The sequence below is a fragment of the Muscardinus avellanarius genome (genome assembly GCF_963383645.1).
Source record: "Muscardinus avellanarius genome assembly, chromosome: 10".
Classification (NCBI taxonomy): domain Eukaryota; kingdom Metazoa; phylum Chordata; class Mammalia; order Rodentia; family Gliridae; genus Muscardinus; species Muscardinus avellanarius.
Genome location: NC_137796.1, coordinates 77,582,610 through 77,602,518, shown reverse-complemented (window position 1 = coordinate 77,602,518; position 19,909 = coordinate 77,582,610). Strand labels below are relative to the sequence as shown.

Here is a 19,909-nt window from a genome sequence, read left to right as displayed (position 1 = left end):
AGAGACCCCAAAAAGAAATTCCCTGTATGGTGAGTTGACACATGGGACGTGACCCCATGTCCATAGTGAGCCATGCTCCAGGAGGACCTGTAGAACCAAAGCCCTTATCTTTTCTTGCCTGTCTTTGGCTAGGAAAAAGAGAATGTTTACTAGGCAACAGAATTATCTGAGCAATTCGGTCTCCATTATTTATAACAGAAATTCCACGAGGGGAAGAAACTAATATTTTCACATTGCCTGTATAGTCCTGATCAATAACTCCTGGATGCACCACTAGACCCGATAAGGTAGTGGAACTTCGGCCTAGAAGCAGTCCTACAGTATCAGAAGGAAGGGGTCCATGAAAATCTGAATCTACTTTTTGAACTCCCATTTCAGGGGTTAATATGAGTCGGGCGGTGGCACAGACGTCCAATCCTGCACTCCCTGGGGTTGCTCTCCGTATGGTAGGAGAGGCTGCTGAAATCGAGGCACCTGCCTCATCTGTGGTCCTGCGTTCCCTGTCTCCTGTTGAATTGCCCCATACATTTGAGGGCCCTGAGGCACAGGGCCCCTCTGCCCGTTTTTTGGCCTAACATTTGATTGTGGTGGAGGAAGAGGCTTTCCATCTACATCCCATCGAGATCTGCACTTTGCAGCCCAATGGTTGCCTTTTCTACATCGAGGACACAAATTGGGAATCTTCTGGGCCTGGGTGTAAGATGCTCCAGAATTAGTCTGTATGCAATCTCTCTTTAAGTGTCCTGGTTGACCACATTGGAAACAATTCCCTGAATTGCCTCTCTGCTTTTGATTATAAGGCTTGCCTTGCAACCCAGCAACAATGGCAGCAGCTATGGCTTGTCCTTGTACGACAGAATCAGTTATGTCTCTGCATACCTTGAGCCATATTTCTAGGCCCTTATTTTTATAGGGACGTATTGCATCCCGACAAGGCTTATTGGCTTGCTCATAAGCTAGCTGTTTAATCAATGGCATGGCAGCGTCCACATCAGGGAAAACCCGAGAAGCAGTTTCCACAAGCCGTGATAAGAAATCAGCAAAAGGCTCATTGGGTCCTTGAGTAACTTTTGACAGACTGGCTCCTAAATTACCTGTCCCTGATAACATTCTCCATGCCCTTAATGCTGCTTGATTAATTTGCCCATACACCTGCTGTGGATACCCATTTTGATTATTAGCAAATTGTCCTTGTCCCATAAGCATATCCAGATTCCAAGCAGGTTGCCCTGTCTGCGCGTTGATGCGAGCTTGGTCAGAGCAATATTCTATATAGGCTGACTTCCAATTAAGATAGGCTCCACCAGACAATACAGCCCTGCACAAATTTGTCCAATCACTTGGAGTCATGGAGTATCTTTCAAAGGATTCTACCAGTGACAAGGTAAATGAAGCCTGCACTCCATATGTGGACACAGCTTCTTTTAATCTTTGAACAACCTTCCAATCTAATGGCTCATGATACCTTTGCTGATTCTGGTCAAGAAACACAGGAAATGCTCCTGGCGTAGGCAAAATCTCTGTCCACGGACTAGCCTCAGATGTCTTCCGCCTATCAGACTTTCCTTTCTCAGTAAGATATGGTGGCGGGCTAGGAGAGGGAGGGGGAGGAGCAGAAGGTTCAGGATGTTTCTTTTTACTGTGACAAGACACTTGGAACCTGCGCCAAGATTCTAACAAGGCTTCTTCCTCCTTATCTCTCTCTGGTGGAACAGGCCATGCCTCTTGTTCCTCGGAGGAATCGGGGGAGTCGCTTTCAGAGGACTCCTCGTCCCTGTGAGAATCTGCCTGTCGACCTTGCTCTGAAATCTCTTCTTTTGCTTCCTCTAAAGCATTAGAGCCTTCAGCCAGAACTTGACTATACCTTCCTGTTTTATCCGCCAGGCATGCTTTAATTAAACTCCAAATAGCCAATGTCCCAGGTGGGAGAGCCCCTTCTGCATCGGCCTTAAGAAGATCCTGACCGAGGCGCTTCCATTGAGAAATATTCACATATCCTTCCTCCAGGAACCATGGGGCTACTGCTTTAATTGTGCTAAGAAAATTTTCTAAAGTGGCTGCTTTCACTTTCACTCCTCCCTTAGACAGAATGTTACAAAGAGCCTCTTTGACCTTCATGGTAGCAACCTTAGACCCCATGATAAATTTTTACTTTGTTATAAACCCCTACACCCCTTATCGTCGGATTTACCTCCGAACTTATCGTCGCATCTACAGCGAACTTATCGTCGCATTTATCGCGCACAGCGAACTTATCGTCGCATTTATCTGCGAACTTATCGTCGGAATCTCATCCGAACTTATCGTCGCATTTTATCTGCGAACTTTTGACAGCTGTCCCTCGCTTATCCGCGAGCCTCGCTCATCTGTGAGCTTTATCTTATTTCCCTCGCTTATCCGCGAGCCTTGCTCATCTGTGAGCTTTATCTTATTTCCCTCGCTTATCCGCGAGCCTTGCTCATCTGTGAGCTTTATCTTATTTTGTTACTTACCTGCAGACTTTTTGTTATGTTGTTTTTCTTTTTCCCGGGTTTCGGCGCCACTTATCGTCCCCCAAGACTCCGACCCGCAGGGGCTTAGAGAACGACACAGACACCTTTTCAGCTGAAATATGAATTCTTCTTTAATGGATCCTTAACATGTCTCTCTTGTTCTATTATGTCTTCTAATATGTCTGACAATGTGTACACAATATATATCAGCATCATAATCCCTCCTTCTATTCCCTACCAACCCCAAGCTTTCACAGTTAGGGCATGCACATTTCTGACTTTCTAATAGGCAGGCTGGTGGTAGGCGTCACTTATCATTCTGCAGGCACGTAGCATGGCACACTGCGCATGCTCAAGGAGACGTCCATCTTGTGAGTCTCATGACTTGGCTGCAAGCCTAGGCGCCATCTTGAATCCACGCTGGCAACAAGCCTGGGTGCCATCTCGGTCCAGCCGAGTGGGCCCCAACAACAAGCATGCACCACCATGCCCGGCTTGAACATTGATTTAAAAATAACTATTTTTGCTAGGCATGATGGTGCATCCTTGTAATCCCAGCACTTGGGAGGCTGAGACAGGAGGATTGCACAGGTTCAAAGCCAGCTACAGTTACTTAGAAGAAATCCAAGGTGGTGAATTTTCATAGTCTCTGATTTGGTAATAGATTCTCAAAGTTTAAAACAAAGCATAAGTAATAAAAAGAAAATACATAAGCTATACATCAACCAAATTTAAAATGTTATACTTCAGAGGACACTATCAAGAAACTAAAAAGACATACATAGATAGTCAAAATTTTTGCAAATTCTGACAAAGAAATTAAATCAGAAAATAAGAAATCTCACAATTCAGTGACAAAAGCAAACAATTCAGCTAATATTAGCAAAAATAATTGAAAAACATTTATCTAAAGAAGATAATAAATTTGGCACTGTTGCACAATATCATTAGCACTAAGGAAATACAAATCTAAAGCACAGTGTAATATCACTTCCCACCCACTAGAACTATAATCAAAATCATAAGGAAAAGAGATGTTGCATAGAATGGGAAAAAATAGGAATCATCATGTATTCTTCATGAGAAATTAAAATGCCACAGCTATTGTGGGAAACATTTTATCCATTCCTTAATATATTAAACATATAAATATTTGTGACTTATCAATTCCAACCCCAAATACATGCCCAGAAATTTTGAAAATAGGTATTTGAACACAATATGTGACATAAATTCACAATATCACCATTGACAATAACTAAATGTGGAAATAATACAAATATCCTCCTAGTGATGAATGAATATACAAAATGTGTTATAATATGGACACAATGACATATTAATCATTGTTTTTTAAAAATAACATGATACATGTTTTACTTGAAAACATAGTACTAAATGAAAGAAGCTAGTTACTGAAGACCACTACTTTATCATTCCTTTTACAGAAAGTGTCTAAATAGGCACATCCACAGAAACAGAAATTATATTAGTGGTTGTTTAAGGCCAGTGGGTTGGGGTTGAAAGTGAAAAGCTACAAGGTTCCTCAGCTGATAAAAATGTTCTATAATTGACAATGGTGATGAATGCACAAGTTCTTGCATGTACTAAAAACACTAAATTATACATTTGTTTTTCAGTACTAGGTATGGAACCCAGGGGTATTCTACCTCCAAGCTACACCCCCATCCCTATTTTTTATTCTTTATTTATAGACAAGGTCTCACTGAGCTGCAAAGGGCCTCGCTAGGTAGCTGGGGCTGTCCACGAACCGTGATCCTCCTATTTCAGCCTCCAAAATGCTGGGATTACAAGTGTGCATCAATACACCCAGCTTGAATTGTACATTTTAAGTAGGTAAATTATATAGCATGTAGAATTATATCTCAAGTTATTTTTCAAGGTAGGGAGAAGAAATTGTTTACCTACCTACTAAGAAAATCAATGGATCAAACAAATCAAATCGTAGGAGATTCTTTATGTTTTTCACAAAGAGATTATGTGGGTTGTTGAGGGAATCGATGTTCACCCCAAATGACGTGGCAGTGATCACATCCATGCTGTAGGCCCCGAAGATGCTGAGTTGAAAAAGAAATGCATATGAGAGGCAATGAAGAGTGTTGGCAAAACTGGTTAACCATATGCAGAAAAATGAAAATAAGCCCCACTTTCTCACCCTGCACAAGAGTCAATTAATTAAAGATGGATCAAAGAAATCAGACCTGGAAATCAGACCAGAGACCTTGAGGCTTCTTTAAGAGGGCAGAGGTCCCACACTCTAACACATAGGCACAGGTAAAAAAAAAAATTTCTCAATAAGACCCCAAAGGCGCAAGAAACTAAAAGGCTAATCAATACATGGGATTGCATTAAACAGAAGAGCTTCTGTACAGCAAAGGAAACTATCAAGAACCTCAACCGAGAGCCAATAGAATGGGAGAAAAATTTTGCCACTTACTCCTCCAATAGAGGACTAATAACTAGAATATATAGAGAATTCAAGAATCTCAGCACTAAGAAATAACCCAATCAAAAAATGGGCAAGTGAACTAAATAGACACTTCACAAAAAAAGAAATTTATTTTTATTTTTTTCTTTTTTTTTTATTTTTCTTTTCTAAGGGTCTGGGGATGGAGCCCAGGGGCATTCTACCTCTGAGCTACACTCCCCGTCCTGTTTTTTTATTCTTGATTTTGAAACAGGGTCTCATTAAGTTACAGAGGGCCTCACTAAGTAGCTGAGGCTGTCCTCAAACCTTGATCCTCCTGTCTCCACCTCCCAAATTCTAGGATTACAAGCATGCGTCACCACACCTGGCAAGAAGAAGAAATTCAAATGGCCAATAAATGCATGAAAAAATAATCAACATCGTTAGCAATCAGAGAGATGCAAATCAAAATTACCCTGAGATTTTACCTAACTCCAACTAGAATGGCAATCATTCAAAAACACAAACAACAACAAATGCTGGTGAGGATGTGGAGAAGTGGAAACTCTAAAACATTGTTGGTGGGATTGCAAATTAGTGCAATAACTTTGGAAAACAGTGTGGAGGATCCTCAGAAGAATGGTAATGAACTTACCATATGATCCAGAAATACCTCTTCTGGGTATCTACCCAAAGGAATGAAAACCAAACTACAAAACTAATGCATGTATATCTATGTTCATAGCTGCACAATTCACCATTGCCAAACTATGAAACCAGCCAAGATGCCAATCAACAAATGAATGGATTACAAAATTATGGAATATGTACACAATGGAATTTTACTCAGCCATAAAGAAAAACACAATTATGTCACTTACAGGGGAATAAATGGAACTTGAAAACATTATGTTCAGTGAGATTAGTCAGTCACAAAAAATAAAAAATCAGATGCTAGGGATAAAATGGGTCATAGGAGTAACTCTAGATGAAGGAGATACTACAAATAAGCAAATAATGTCACCTAACTGAGGGGATGGGAGGGGGGAAGAGGGAAATTCTCTAACATGCATGATGTACATTAACAAACATAAATGTTAATCACCGAGACAGACATGAGGAGGGAGGGGAAGGGAATGGATCAGAAATTGAGTAAAGGCTAATTGAGTGATGTGTGCATGTATGCCTCCACCATATTGTACCCCCTTAAGATGTATGACTACAATGCACCAATAAAAAAAAATATATTGGGAGAGAGGAAGGAATAGGGAGAGGGTGGTATGGGAAGGGAAACTCACCATGTATCCCTGTATATTTCTATCATTTTGAATCTCATTATAATGTAGAATTATACTATCAATAAAAGTGTTAAAAAGCCGGGATGGTGGTGCACACTTGTTTGCAGACAGCCTCAGCTAACTTAGTGAGGCCCTCCACAACTTAGTGAGACCCTATTTCAAATTAAAAAATAAAAACTAGGGCAGAGGGTGTAGCTTGGAGGTCGAATGCCCCCTGGGTTCCATTCCCAGACCTGCAAAAAAAATAGTGTTAAAAAGAAATAACAAATCAGTCCAAAATGAATTTAGGAATCCCTGATATAAGTGATCATATGTCCCAGTCTGCCTAGGACACTCTCAGTTTATACCTGTTGTTCCTGCATAATTAAAAATGTCCTCATTTACATAATTAATAATAATGAGATTTTTAGGCCGGGCGTGGTGGCGCATGCTTGTAATCCCCGCACTTGGGAGGCAGAGACAGGAGGATCGCGCAGGTTCGAAGCCAGCCGCACGCGCTGGCTTAGGAGACCCTGTTTCCAAATATAAAAATGTAAAAAGAGGTCTGGGAGTGTAGCCCGGAGGTAGAAGGGCTTCCAGGAACCCCAGTACCACCAATAATAATAATAATAATAATAATAATAATAATAATAATAATAATAATGAGATTTTTATCTTTACCCTTTCTAGAGCCTTCTCTTTTTACTTTGGAGGAAAGATTCTAATACTGAGCATTCTGCTCATATCCTCAACAAAAGCATGAAGAATTTTAAGTTGTTCCAAGCTCTACATCATAAGTTTCCTGTCCTGTTATCTGCCAATCACTAGATACCAACTACTTTCTCCTCCCACTGTTCCCTAATCTCAACCACTCCCCAAGTAGGTATGATCATTTCTCTCCCATATCAAGTATGTATTTATCATCTAGAACATTCAAGTTGAAAATTAAACAGCTAAACTAATCCTGGCTCCTGTACACAACAAAGAAGCACCTTTTTCAGCTGTTCTGCATACTCCTGGAGCCACCCCTTCTTGGGTGGTCCATTGCATTCCTAACTCCACACATTGGCTTCTCTGTGATCAATGGATTAACTCAAAAGTGGGAGTTTTAGCTTCCTGGCAGGCACCTGGAGGGTGCTGTGAACCAGCTCAGAACTCCATCAGTTACATCAACACTTACTCTTTTATGGTGACAGGTTTGCCTTTGTCTGCTTCTTGCCTCAGGTTTTTAACCAACATTTTCCCATACTTTTCAATGATGGGGAACATCTAAGCACAATATAAAAAATATCTGTAGTTAAACACGGAGACTCAAATCCTGAAAAGATGACATTGATAAACATCAAGCAGTATATGATATTTTGTAATAAATTTTAGAAAAGGTCATGTAGGTCAGAGACAAAACACCATTCTTAGGAACCTCTTCCTCAGAAGACCAACCCTTGGAAAGGAACTATGATCTCATTGTGAACCTGACCCCAGACTTGTTCTTTAAGCTTCCAATTAAAAAAAATCCTCTTATATGATATATACATGTGTGCCTCTATCATCCTGTACCCCATTGAGATGTATAACTACAATGTACCAATAAAAAAATAAATAAATAAAAAGGAAAAGAAAGAATGTGTAGCATTAACCTAGGTGTGATAGCATATGTCTGTAACTCCAGTACTTGGGAGGCTGAGATATGAGCACTGCAGGCTCAAGGACAGCTTCAGCATGTAGTAAGACTCTCAGCAACCTACCAAGACCCTATTTCAAAACAAAAAATAAAAATTAGGCTAGGGGGTATAACTTGTAGGTAGAATTAGAATATAGCTCTCAGTTTTGTTTTTTGGGTTTTGTTTTTGTTTCCGTTTTTGGTTTTTTTTTTTTTTTTTTTTTTTGGTGGTGGTGGTACTGGGGTTCCTGGAAGCCCTTCTACCTCCGGGCTACACTACCAGACCTATTTTATATTTTTTATTTATTTGGAAACAGGGTCGCTTAAGCCAGCAAGGCTGACTACGAACCTGCACAATCCTCCTGTCTCCACCTCCCAAGTGCGGGGATTACAAGCGTGCACCACCACCCAGTTAGCCCTGAGTTTTAATTCACATGGGTTCAATCCTCAATGCCACCAAAAAAAAAAGAAGAATATGTAGAATTATTATTTATTTTATTAAAATGTTTATTGGTACATTATAATTATACATAATTGTGTTGTTTGTTGTTATATCAAATGTGTACAATTATGTGATTATTAAAATATTTAAAGAAAAAATTTAATCATCAATAAAATATCAATTACTAAAATGCAGATACCAGCAAAAGCCACGCCCTCTCAGCATCTGCATTATTGCAGTTCGTAGGCAGAATCTCAAAGTGAGAAATAAGCCCCGAGAGAAGGTGTGGTCACTGGCCAAAGGCATTTTCCACTTTTAGATATTCTTGCATAACTATTATTCTTCTAGTATTCTTTTAACTCTCTACACGAATTGCTCTGGTGATGTAAGATCAGGACTACGAAAGAAATTGAGTCTGTGGAAATAAATTCTCTAAAAATTTGTCTAAATGCCCTTGGCTCTGCTCAATAATAATGAAAAACTGGCCAGAACTCAGATGCTGTGATAAGCATTCCAGTTGCAGCAATCACAAATGGTCTCCGACCCTCATTCCTATCACTAACTTAGGTTAAGCCATTAACTCCCCCTCATTCCTATCACTAACTTAGGTTAAGCCATTAACTCCGGTAAGGTAGCTCAGTTCAAGGTAACTCTGTTTACCCTTGAGATCCTGCCTAGAGACAGAGACAACAGAGCCAAGGAAAAAGATTGTTGACTTTTACGCCCAGTATGAGCATTCCCAGAGACAGAGAGACTGGCCGCATGGTTAGGAATGAATATGACAAAATAAAGGACAGACATTCTAAATATATATGTATGAAGGAAAGGAAATACCATAAGAGTAAGAAAAGCATTTTTGCATGGAGAAGAGCTTATCATAAGAATGTCCCAACTGGGAAAGAAAGGAATTAGAAGGCTAGAAGCAGGTTGCAGAGGGTTTGTGACAGGGAAATGGATTATTAAAGATGAATAGGCTTTTAATAGGCTTGTTGTCTAAAGAAGAGTGTTTAGCAGTTAAGGAAATACATCTGACAATTAAAACCAAGAACTTTGTAGTGTTGCTTGTGGTATTTTGTCTGCCAAACTGTGTTGTGAGTTTGCTTAAGCTTTCAGATTTAGAAGATGCCAACACCTGAAGAAACCCTATCACATCCACCTGAATCACCACATCTCCCCACACTTGCTATATGAACTGAGCCCAAAAGATGGAAAGTTCCAAGAAAGTTAAAGAAGATTCCCTGAGAAGCCTCCAAGCCTTGGGCATGCCTGTTTCTTTTGGGAGGTCGCCCTTTGGAACTGCTTATCTGCAAGACCTGGGAAAGAATCCGGAGTTAATCTCTCGAAGGCCAATAGCCAGCTGAAGGACTAATTTTATTACCTTTGTTTACATGTCATTCATTATTATTTCACAGTGATTGCATTCACTCCCTTTTCTCTTATTATTAACTTTACTGGTGAAGGGTATAAATTTTGGGGGGTTTTTGTAATAAAGTGTCATTGGCTCAAGAAGCCTTTGTCCATGTCAGATTCTTTCTAGAGAGCGCCGTCACTAGGAACTCTTAGTTCCTAGAAGGGAAATAATTGCTGCAGATAAGAGGCTGCAGTACTTCACTCTAATCCTTCCCCAACTTTGCTGAGGTTTTCGACCATGAGTGGACTCGCACCCCAACAGGACTGAGCCGGTCTGTGACACTAAAATGTTAGGTTTTTTATTGCTATAGTTTTGGATGTGGTTTTTCCTCACCAAAATTAAAAGAACTATCATATGACCCAGCTATACCACTCCTTGTCAACATACTTTGAGGGAAATAAAAGGCCTCTTATATTCTAACCTCCTTGAGTTTTCCACTCATGAAGGCTGGTGACAGCGCTGATCTAATTCTCTTCCATTCTTCATCCTCAGATACAAGAATAGATTTCCTCATAAATCCTGCTGGACCAAAATCCTATAACCCAAACCACAAAAGATAATTTATCCCAATATGTTAGGGATATTTACAGTCGTATAACATTCTAAACAGATATCACTTAAAAAATTATTTAGTGACTGTCAATTAGGCAGCAAACCTCACCCTAGATGCTCAACAAATACCTATCAGATATTCTGGCCTCCTGTGAGAAAGTAGGAGGCAGCTAGCCACCTGGTATGCTTTCAGGTGTTTACCAGCCTTTTTAAAAATGTAAATCCCTCTAGTGATGAGGACTTTATTTATCTAAAGAATAGAAAGGGGGGAAACCTAGTGCATCTTCCAAGGCTGTGCAGAGTAGAAACGGATTGGTAACAGATTTAAGATGCCTTATTAAAAGGTATATTCCTCAAATAAGTTCTATATCTACATCTATTCACAGCTTGAAATTTTTAAGAAAAGGAGAACCTATATGTGGTAATTTTGTTTTGATGTGTATCTAAGGAAAGGTAAACATTATTCAATTTCCATACTTGAAGCTTGCTTCCAGCTTCCATACTATATATTGTTCTAAAGTGGAATATCCAGCACAAAACTCAGCAAACTAAAATTGGAGAGACACATTCTCAACCTGATTAACAGAACCTACAAATAAAACCATTAGCTAACATAAAAATAAAAGGTGAACAAATAAATGCTTCTCCTAGGGATCAGATATGTCAAAACAAGCTCATAACGATCTATGCCTCCCTGCATAACTGCAAGCTTTACATTGTTGCTTTGTTTAAGTAAAGGTCAACCAATCAGTTTTATACAACAACAACTTCATTGCAAAGGTATAAAAGGTGCTTTCTAACTACGATCGGGGCCCTTGCTATCTCTGCTGTGACAGATGAGGCTTGGGTCCGGATTCGAATCTGCATTAAAGGCTTGATTTATACTTTAATTTGAGTTGGTGGTCTTCTTGTTCAGGCACACTCCGTAACACCTTGACTTACCTAGTACAAAAATTAACAAAAATATACTACAGATATAAATGTAAAGCTTCAAACTGTAAGACTTTTACCAAAAGGGGTAAACAAAAAACATACTTTATAAACAATTTTCAAAATTGACAGCAAAAGCACAGTCCATACAGAGAAAGATGTATAAGACCCAGCTAAGAGGAAAAGACAAGCAACACATGGTGGTTCTAAAAACAAGAGGGAGCCTGTTGCAGGAACAGTCAACTATTTTGACTTTGCTGGTTGCTATACACATGCACATGTGATATATTTGAATAGACACAAAAAGACACATGCACACACAAAGGAAGGCATGTAAAACTGAGAAAATGTAAGTAAACTCTGTGGTTTGTGTCCATGTCAGTGTACTGTTGCTCAGTTTACAGGAATGTATCATATTTATACTTAAGTCATTACGTTTAAGAAAAACAGCATGAAGTTTACATGGACCTCTCTATAACTTCTTTGAAAACTTTCCATGAAATTATAATTATTTCAAAACAGAAAATAAATAATAAATTATTGCATTTTTTTAAAAAAGTGATACCTACCTTCCTATTAGTGAAGACAGTAAAACACTCTCTCACCATCACCATTTTTATCATCTTTGGATCTGTGATAGCCAACACGGGCTACTGGCCATCATAAAACCTGTGTTGAGAAAAACAGAACTGATTACACCTAAAATGCTGAATTGTCTAGCTGTAGCTATACTCACAAGTCTACAGTTTGACCTTGACATCACACAATCCACAAACCTGCCGGTACAATACTCAGCAACATTAACTCATACAACAAGAAAGAGATTCTGAGCCAAGTGTGGTGATACATGCATGTAATTAGTATTTGAAAGGCTGAAAAGATGAGCAAAGGATTGAAGATAGCCTCAGAAACTTAGTAAGACCCTCAGTAGCAACTTAGTGAGACCCTGTTTCAGAATAAAAAGGGGGGAGGGCTTGGAATAAAGCTCAGATATGGAATGCTCCTGGGTTCAATCCCAAATACCACACACACACACACACACACACACACACACACACACACACAGACTCTGACCACAAAATCCCCTAAATTCTTCATAAAATTAAAAAAAATGGGGTTCAATCATGAAGGAGAAGCTTAAGCTCAAAATACACTATTTGCCAAAGAATTTTATATTCAAAAATATTTCAGTATTAACTCTGAAGATGTAGGATAGTAGATGAACACTTGTCTAGCATGTTTTAGACCTGGGGATCAATATTCAGCAATGAAAAATTTAATATCAAATAAGTTCAGTATCAAATAAGGTATAAAATAATTTCTTGTAAATATGGAATTATAGAAGGAGCACGTTGGCTCAGACCATGGAAATCCAGTGCTCTGTCCTCTTGTCATTGGATCACATTCCCTTTATGGGCTCGGCCAACTCAACAAACCCTGTGGCCAGCCCTGTAGTTTCTCAGGATTGAAGGCAAAAGTCACCAGGTAGTAAGATTCAAACCCTCTTCCACATGCCTATAGCTTAAAAACATGACTGAAGCTCTCCTGCTGCCCTCAGAAAACCTCCAGCAACTCTAAAACAGAATAATTCCTATATTCCCTCAGGTCACCCTTCAAAGTTAAAAAGTATATAGACAGAGGAAGCACCATGGTTTAAAAATATCCTTCAGCTCTTCTTCAAAGTCAGTATAATGAGGTAGACAAGAAAAACACCTTTACAAATGTCTATTAAAAAGTTTTGGCATATCCAGGCAAAGTGACACATGCCTATAATACCAATACCTAGGGGGCTGAAACAGGAGGATGTCAGATTTGAAGCCAGCCCAAGCAATGTAGTAAGACTCTCAGCAACAACACTCTGTTTGGAAATATAAAATAGGGTTGGGGTTGCGGCTTGGAGTTAAAATGCCCTAGGTTCAATTCTCTACCACAAAAAAAGTCTTCGTTTGACATAAAAAAATAAAATATAAAAACTTTATACTTGTAGAGGAAGTTAAAAATAGCTCAACATTTCCCATTCTGCTTAGGTGTATCCCCTACCCCATCTTTGAAAACATTAAATTTCATGCTGATATAAGGGAGTTTTGACTTGTAACTGAAATAGAATAAATATGGAAAGTAAATGCTATTGTGCATTTATGAACACATATATTCAAGGATCTAAAATAATGCATTTTATGGAGGTAAGGGCTACATAAAAAGAAAACATGGCTGGGCATGGTGGCGCACACTTGTAATCCACATGCTTGGGAGGCGGAGACAGGAGGATCGCACAAGTTCAAAGCCAAGCTTCCCTGGCTTAAGAGACCCTGTTTCCAAATTTTAAAAAGTATAAAATAGGTCTGGGAGTTTAGCCTGGAGGTAGAAGCATTTCCAGGAACCCCAGTATCACCAAAAAAAAAAAAGAAAGAAAGAAAGAAAGAAAACATGTAGAACAGGGAAATAGCCAGACACTGGACAGAAGGTGATGCTGGAAGACCCTGAACCATCAAAGCCTGAAGAAAAGGCATTCTTTAAAGGTTGTCAACAGTAATTGAGACTGTGAACCTTGACACTTGGTGACATATGGAGTCCTTGGCAGGACAAGCCTCCAAAAGCTTCAAAACAGAGAGCTAAATCCCCTGAGGTCTGTGCTGAGACTGTCCTCAGCATTGGGGGATTACATCATGGCAAGTCTACCCACAGGAAGTTTCCAGAATACTCACCCCCATATGTTTCCATACTTTTTAAAGCAATCTAGGTCAAATTCCCATGTGCCCTGGGAAAATAAAAAAATTAAATCCATAAATATTTTTAATGAATTGCTTTAAATTATCTCTCTCTCTCTCTCTCTCTCTCTCTCTCTCTCTCTCTCTCTATATATATATATATATATATATATATATATATATATATATATATATATATATTTTTTTTTTTTTTTTTTTTTTTTAGGTACCAGAGATGGAACCCAGGGCATTGTACCTCCGAGTTACATCCCCCAGCCATATTTTTTTAGCATTTTTTGGTGGTACTGGGGTTCTTGGAATCCCTTCTACCTCCAGGCTACACTCCCAGACCTATTTTATACTTTTTATTTGGAAATAGGGTCTCTTAAGCCAGCACTGCTGGCTTCACCTGAGTGATCCTCCTGTCTCTGCCTCCCAAGCGCAGGGATTACCAGCGTGCGCCACACCTGGCTAGTATTTTTATTTTTGAAACAGGGTCTCACTGAGTTGCAAAGTGCCTCATTAAGTCGCTGAGGCTGTCCATGAACCATGATCCTCCAGTCTCCACCTCCTGAATGCTGGGATACAAACATGCGCCACCACACCTGGCGCCATATTTTTTTTTTTTTTTTTGGTGGTACTGGGGTTGCTGGAAGCCCTTCTACCTCCGGGCTACACTTCCAGACCTATTTTTACATTTTTTGGAAACAGGGTCTCCTAAGCCAGAGCGCGCGGCTGGCTTCAAACCTGCGCGCTCCTCCTGTCTCGGCCTCCCAAGCGCGGGGATTACAAGCGTGCGCCACCACGCCTGGCCTGGCGCCATATTTTTAATGGAGTATGAACCACTGGAATCTTATGAAATCAGGTTTACTACCCATCACTAGAAGTTACAGGGAAGCTCTTATTTGGTGCAATTTGAGGAAAAAAGAACAGAAAATTCAGGAGATAATTGAGAATGAGAATTTACTCCTGAATTTTCTGAGTCATGCACATATTGCAGAAACTATCCTTATCTGTGAATATTAAGTAACTACTTATATATATTAGGAGTTTTGGTGTGTGCCTATTTTATCCCTAAAATCTTGCCAATATGTGAATTCTTCCCTTTATAGTCACATGAAGAAACAAAAACTGAAGAACAAGGAGGTTCCCTGAGACATATATACTCATTCATTTCCCCCCTAAGTGTTATAGTTAGATATAAAATTTCCCTGAAGAGCTCATTTATTAATATTCAGGGTTCATGTCATTAAGTCAAGAGAGTTTTAATTTCAACAGTGGATAAATTTATCTAGGTAGTGGGTAGAGCTTGTAGGATGTGGCTGGAGAAGGAGGGTCCCTGGGGCTGGGGACTCCTTCTTCCTCCTCCTCCTCCTCCTTCTCCTTCTTCTTCTTCTTCTTCTTCTTCTTCTTCTTCTTCTTCTTCTTCTTCTTCTTCTTCTTCTCCTCCTCCTCCTCCTCCTCCTCCTCCTCCTCCTCCTCCTCCTTCTTCTTTATCATCATCTTCCTCCTCCTCCTTCTTCTCCTTCTCCTCCTCCTTTTTCTTCTCCTCCCTTTCCTCCTCCTCCTCCTTCTTCTCTCCCCCTCCTCCTCCTCCTCCTTCTTTTTTATCATCATCTTCATCATCTTCTTCCTCCTTTTCTTTCTCTCTCTCTCTCTCTCTCTCTCTCTCTCTCTCTCTCTCTCTCTCTCTTGCTTTTAGACTCTATTATGTAAGGAACAAGGCCTTGCACTCTCCCTCTTTCTACTTCCTGCCACCAACATGCCATGACATCCACATCCTTGGCCTCACATAAACTGAACCTCAATATCCCCAAGGAAAATGATGAGCAAATAAATCTTCCTTCCTATAAGTTATGTATTCCGGTTTTAGTAATATAGCTATGAAAATGCTGAGTCAGCATTCTTTTCATTTCTTGTTTTAGCTCTCTTTCTAGAATTCAAGTGCAATTAAAAAATTGTCACTGAAGAAAGCTTAATGAGTGCTGTGCTTCTGTATTTCTCTATTACCCTGAACTTCATCACAATGTCTGACTACAATGCACCAATTTAAAAAGATACCAGTGGCATCTTTATTCTATCAGACTTCTGCAAGTCTCAGCCATGTTACTGAATGAGACAGTGAGAGGATGAGCAAGGGAATGATAAAGGGAACTTACCTCCCACTTCCCAGTCCACATAAAAAGATGGGGAGATGCCACCAATATACATAGGACACAGCAAATAAAATATTTGCTCTGATTTTACACTTATGAATCTTAAAAAGAAAACTTATTGATGCTAAGATATAGTTGTAAAATTTGATTCTCAAAAAATGGGTCCCAATTAGGGACAAGATCAACTGCAGCTGCCAAAGAGGACAGGCATTCCTCTGAGAAGCCCTAGACAACAGATTTGGGTTTAATATTTGATTGAGACAATTCACAGAGACATTTCCAGTCGTGACTATCTAGAATACAGGAGAGAGAATGGATAATGGCAGAATTAGAGGCAGGATGACAGCAAGGCACCCACCATGCAAGAAAAGTGATTTTTAGAAGAACATCCCAGAAGAGATTAGAGAATAAACCACTTCAGCTATGCATGCTTGAGAATTATTAAAAATATACTCTGCAAGAAAAATGTTCCAGGAGTGTTAAAGGAAGCCCAGCAGTGCCAGGCGGGATGCCCAGCCACGCATCCCAGGATCAAAGCCTGCCATGTGGCAAGGCCAGTGCTGGGGCCTACAAGGCTGGGATCAAAGCCTGCTGTGCAGCAAGGCCAGTTCTGGGGCCAGCAAGGTTGGGATTGGATCCTGCAGTGCAGTAAAGCCAGTGCCAGGACCTGCAAGGCCGGAATTGGAGCCCGCTGTGTGGTGAGGCCGGTGCTGAGACTCCAAGGTCAGGATAGGAAACCGCTGGGCAGCGAGGCCCGTGCCAAGGTCTGCGAGGCCGGGATCAAAGCTTGCCATGCAGCGAGGCTGGTTTCTGGGCCAGCAAGGTCAGGATCGGAGCCTGCAGTGCAGTGAGGCCGGTGCCAGAGCCTGCAAGGCTGGGATTGGAGCCTGCCATGCAGCAAGGCCGGTGCCGGAGGCAGTGAGGCCAGGATCAGAGCATCCACAGGGAAATATCACAAAAAATAAAAAATAAAATACTTTCCCTAATATGCAAAATCTAGGGAGAAATCAGTAATAGAAGAAACTCTAGTTGAAGAAGGGGCCCTATAGAGGAGTAATTAAGGAGACATAGCTGAGGGGATGGGAGGGAGAAGATGGAAACTCTTTAAAGTATATGATGCACTTAAACAAATATATCAAAGTCAATTACTAAATAAAACATGAGATTGAGGGAGGGGGAGGGAATTGGATGGGGATTGGATAAAGGCTAATTGGATACTGTGTACTTGTATATCCTCACAAGTCTTGTATTCTATTGAGATGTTTGACTACAATGCACCAATAAAAATATATTTTTAAAAAAACTGGGTCCCAAACAGGTGGATCATTGGATATATCCACTTAAGAGCTCATCTGGGAATTATAAAGAAAACATTATTGCTTTTTAAAAAAAAGTGTATGGGATTCTTTGGCAGTCATGTAGCAAAGATGCGCAGAATTGCAAAAGTTAGAATCTGAGATATAGGAGTGTTGTAATAAGAAATCTGAGTAGTGAGTGGGCTGAATACAGGCCTTGCGTCTGGCTTTCTGGTATCAATTGAGAAATGTCTATCCAAGATGCCAGACTCTGGTTTAGCCAAAAAGGCTACTCCAAAGTTCACAGTGCTTGAAATTACATTCAGTTCATGTAGTTTTCATAATTTTATGAATAATATTTTTTCTACTGATTTTGTAAAATTAGTTCAACTTTTGTTCATAAAAACAAATATAATTAGGTTTTTGACTATAGGAAGTTGATAAACAACCAATGTCCAGTCTTAGTTCTACCCAGCCCCTGCTTAGAATTAACCATAGAGTGCTGGCTTTGAAGAAAAAGACAAAGTAGAACACTAATTCTACATACCAATTCCCTGAAAGATATCATAGGTGCTTAAAGGGGATAGAGCCATAGAAATACCCCACAAGAGACATAACAATTCTAGAGATAATTCAAGTCAAGTCAGTGCACATTTCCCAATTGTGATACTTGTGCTGTATGATAAACTAAAGTTTTAAAAATCACCAGAAGTAAGAGAGAAAAGCTGCTCATAGTCCCTGGAACAGAAGAGAGTTTAAATCTAGGATATGTTTAAATCTAGGATATGGTGATGAGCTGTTACTGGGAAACCCAGTAACGTGCATTTCTTCCAACAGTAATCAAGTACACCTGTACATTCCTATGTACAGCTATGTACACTATGAAAAAACAAATATTTTCCTCATTATCACAAAGTTCAAGCATCATTCCCTGAACATGCTGATATACCAAAGATCATGTCTATGCACTTGAGGCAAACTTGTGGCCCCAAAGAGCTGTAAACAGAGCTCCAATAAAACCCTACCATGCTCTGAATGGAACCACACATCATTTCTGAAATCCTGAAACCTGAGACCTTCCTACAAGGGATATGAACTTTGACTGATAGAAGTAAACCAGTTTTTGCAGCTACAAGAAGTAAAAGACAAAGCTCAAACAACACTCACCTTGTGGTAATGTAAAATAGTACCAAAAAAAGGCAGAGGTTTTGGCCCAGGAATCCCCAACTTCTTAAAAAGGCCATGGGTATGGGTCCCATATCTATAAAAAGAAAGACAAAGTTAGGTCAAAGGGATTGTCAGTTTACATATCTGTGGGCTCACTAGTAATGGACACGGGACTTGGGAAAGTAAAGCCAGGGAGTTGCAAGGAAGGCAATGAGTAATGGAAAAACTCCAAAGCAATGATCCGATTCAATCACCAGAACTTTTTCCACCTTCACAGAGAGACCTCTAAAAATTCACAATGACTGGCTAAAAGCAGCTAAGGTCTTTATGCTTCTAATGTTAAGCTGAATACTTGATAAATTGCTCAAATTTATATATTCTTTTTTTGGGGGGATGGAACCCAGGGACATTTGACCTCCAAGATACACCCCCTGCCCTATTTTTTTATTCTTTATTTTGAAACAGGGTCTCACAAAGTTACAGAGAGCCTCACTAAGTAGCTGAGGCTATCCGCAACTACGATCCTCTTGTCTCAGCCTCCCAAAAGCTGGGATTACAAGCATGCGCCACCATGCCCAGTTCAAATTCATATATTCTTATGATGTTCAATCTGCATTTTTGAAGGGCATTTCAATAGATTACACAACTTTAGGAAAGTAACTCTTACCTAAAGTGGAAATTCACATTTTGGATCAGAAGGGGGATCTTTTCATCTGCTTCAATGATAAGATTTTGCATAGCTGCATCTATGAAAGGCCACAAGGTCATAGAGACCCCATTGTAAGATTATTCTTGTAGTTAGTTGAAGGCTTTTGTTCATGCTTTTTTCTAAGCCATGAACATAAGTTAATATCTAACTCTTCTTTAAACTGCATTCCCAGAAAGATATGGTGAATGGTCACGGTGTTCTTCTTTCCCACTGAATGACAACTTCATTCATGGCTTCTATAGGCTTCAGAAAATTTTTAATACAGGGACACCCAAGTGTCTGTTACAGACAATCTTGTTGATTTGAGATATATGCAAGGATAGTTCCCTGAGCAGCAGTGTGTTGGGGACTGAATGATTCAGGAATCATATCTACTACATTCAATTACTCACTAAATTAGGTGATGATCACATGCCAGACATTCTTTACCAAGATGGTCAGTCTTGCACCTACAGGAAACCCCATTAAGGCTGGTGTTTACTAAGGCAGGTATACTGTTTTCATCTTTGATGTGTCATGTCCTGATCCCCAGAGTTGTAGGTTCTGGATGATGCAAACCTCCCTGCTTCATTGTGACTGAGAGCTGACTCAGGAAAGAAAAGAGACTGAGGGAAGAGGCTAACAACAACCTTGTTAAGCGTTCAGCTGCTATTTCTACAAGTTGACCCCATAGAAGATGATC

The 19,909-nt window shown here is 39.9% G+C and overlaps 1 protein-coding gene across 1 annotated transcript in view; it reads right to left on the bottom strand.

Annotated features, from left to right (window-relative positions):
* Positions 1 to 19,286, bottom strand: part of LOC308268736 (cytochrome P450 3A8-like) — a gene marked incomplete at both ends in the record, with an annotated part of 45,184 nt that extends 25,898 nt beyond the window's left edge. Inside the window, 7 exon segments of the mRNA XM_080703844.1 lie at positions 2,192 to 2,268; positions 4,422 to 4,570; positions 7,378 to 7,466; positions 10,132 to 10,245; positions 11,762 to 11,842; positions 11,846 to 11,861; positions 19,186 to 19,286. Of these exon segments, the coding sequence (XP_080559970.1) occupies positions 2,192 to 2,268; positions 4,422 to 4,570; positions 7,378 to 7,466; positions 10,132 to 10,245; positions 11,762 to 11,842; positions 11,846 to 11,861; positions 19,186 to 19,286 (627 nt within the window).
* Between the last annotated feature and the right edge of the window lie 623 nt (positions 19,287 to 19,909).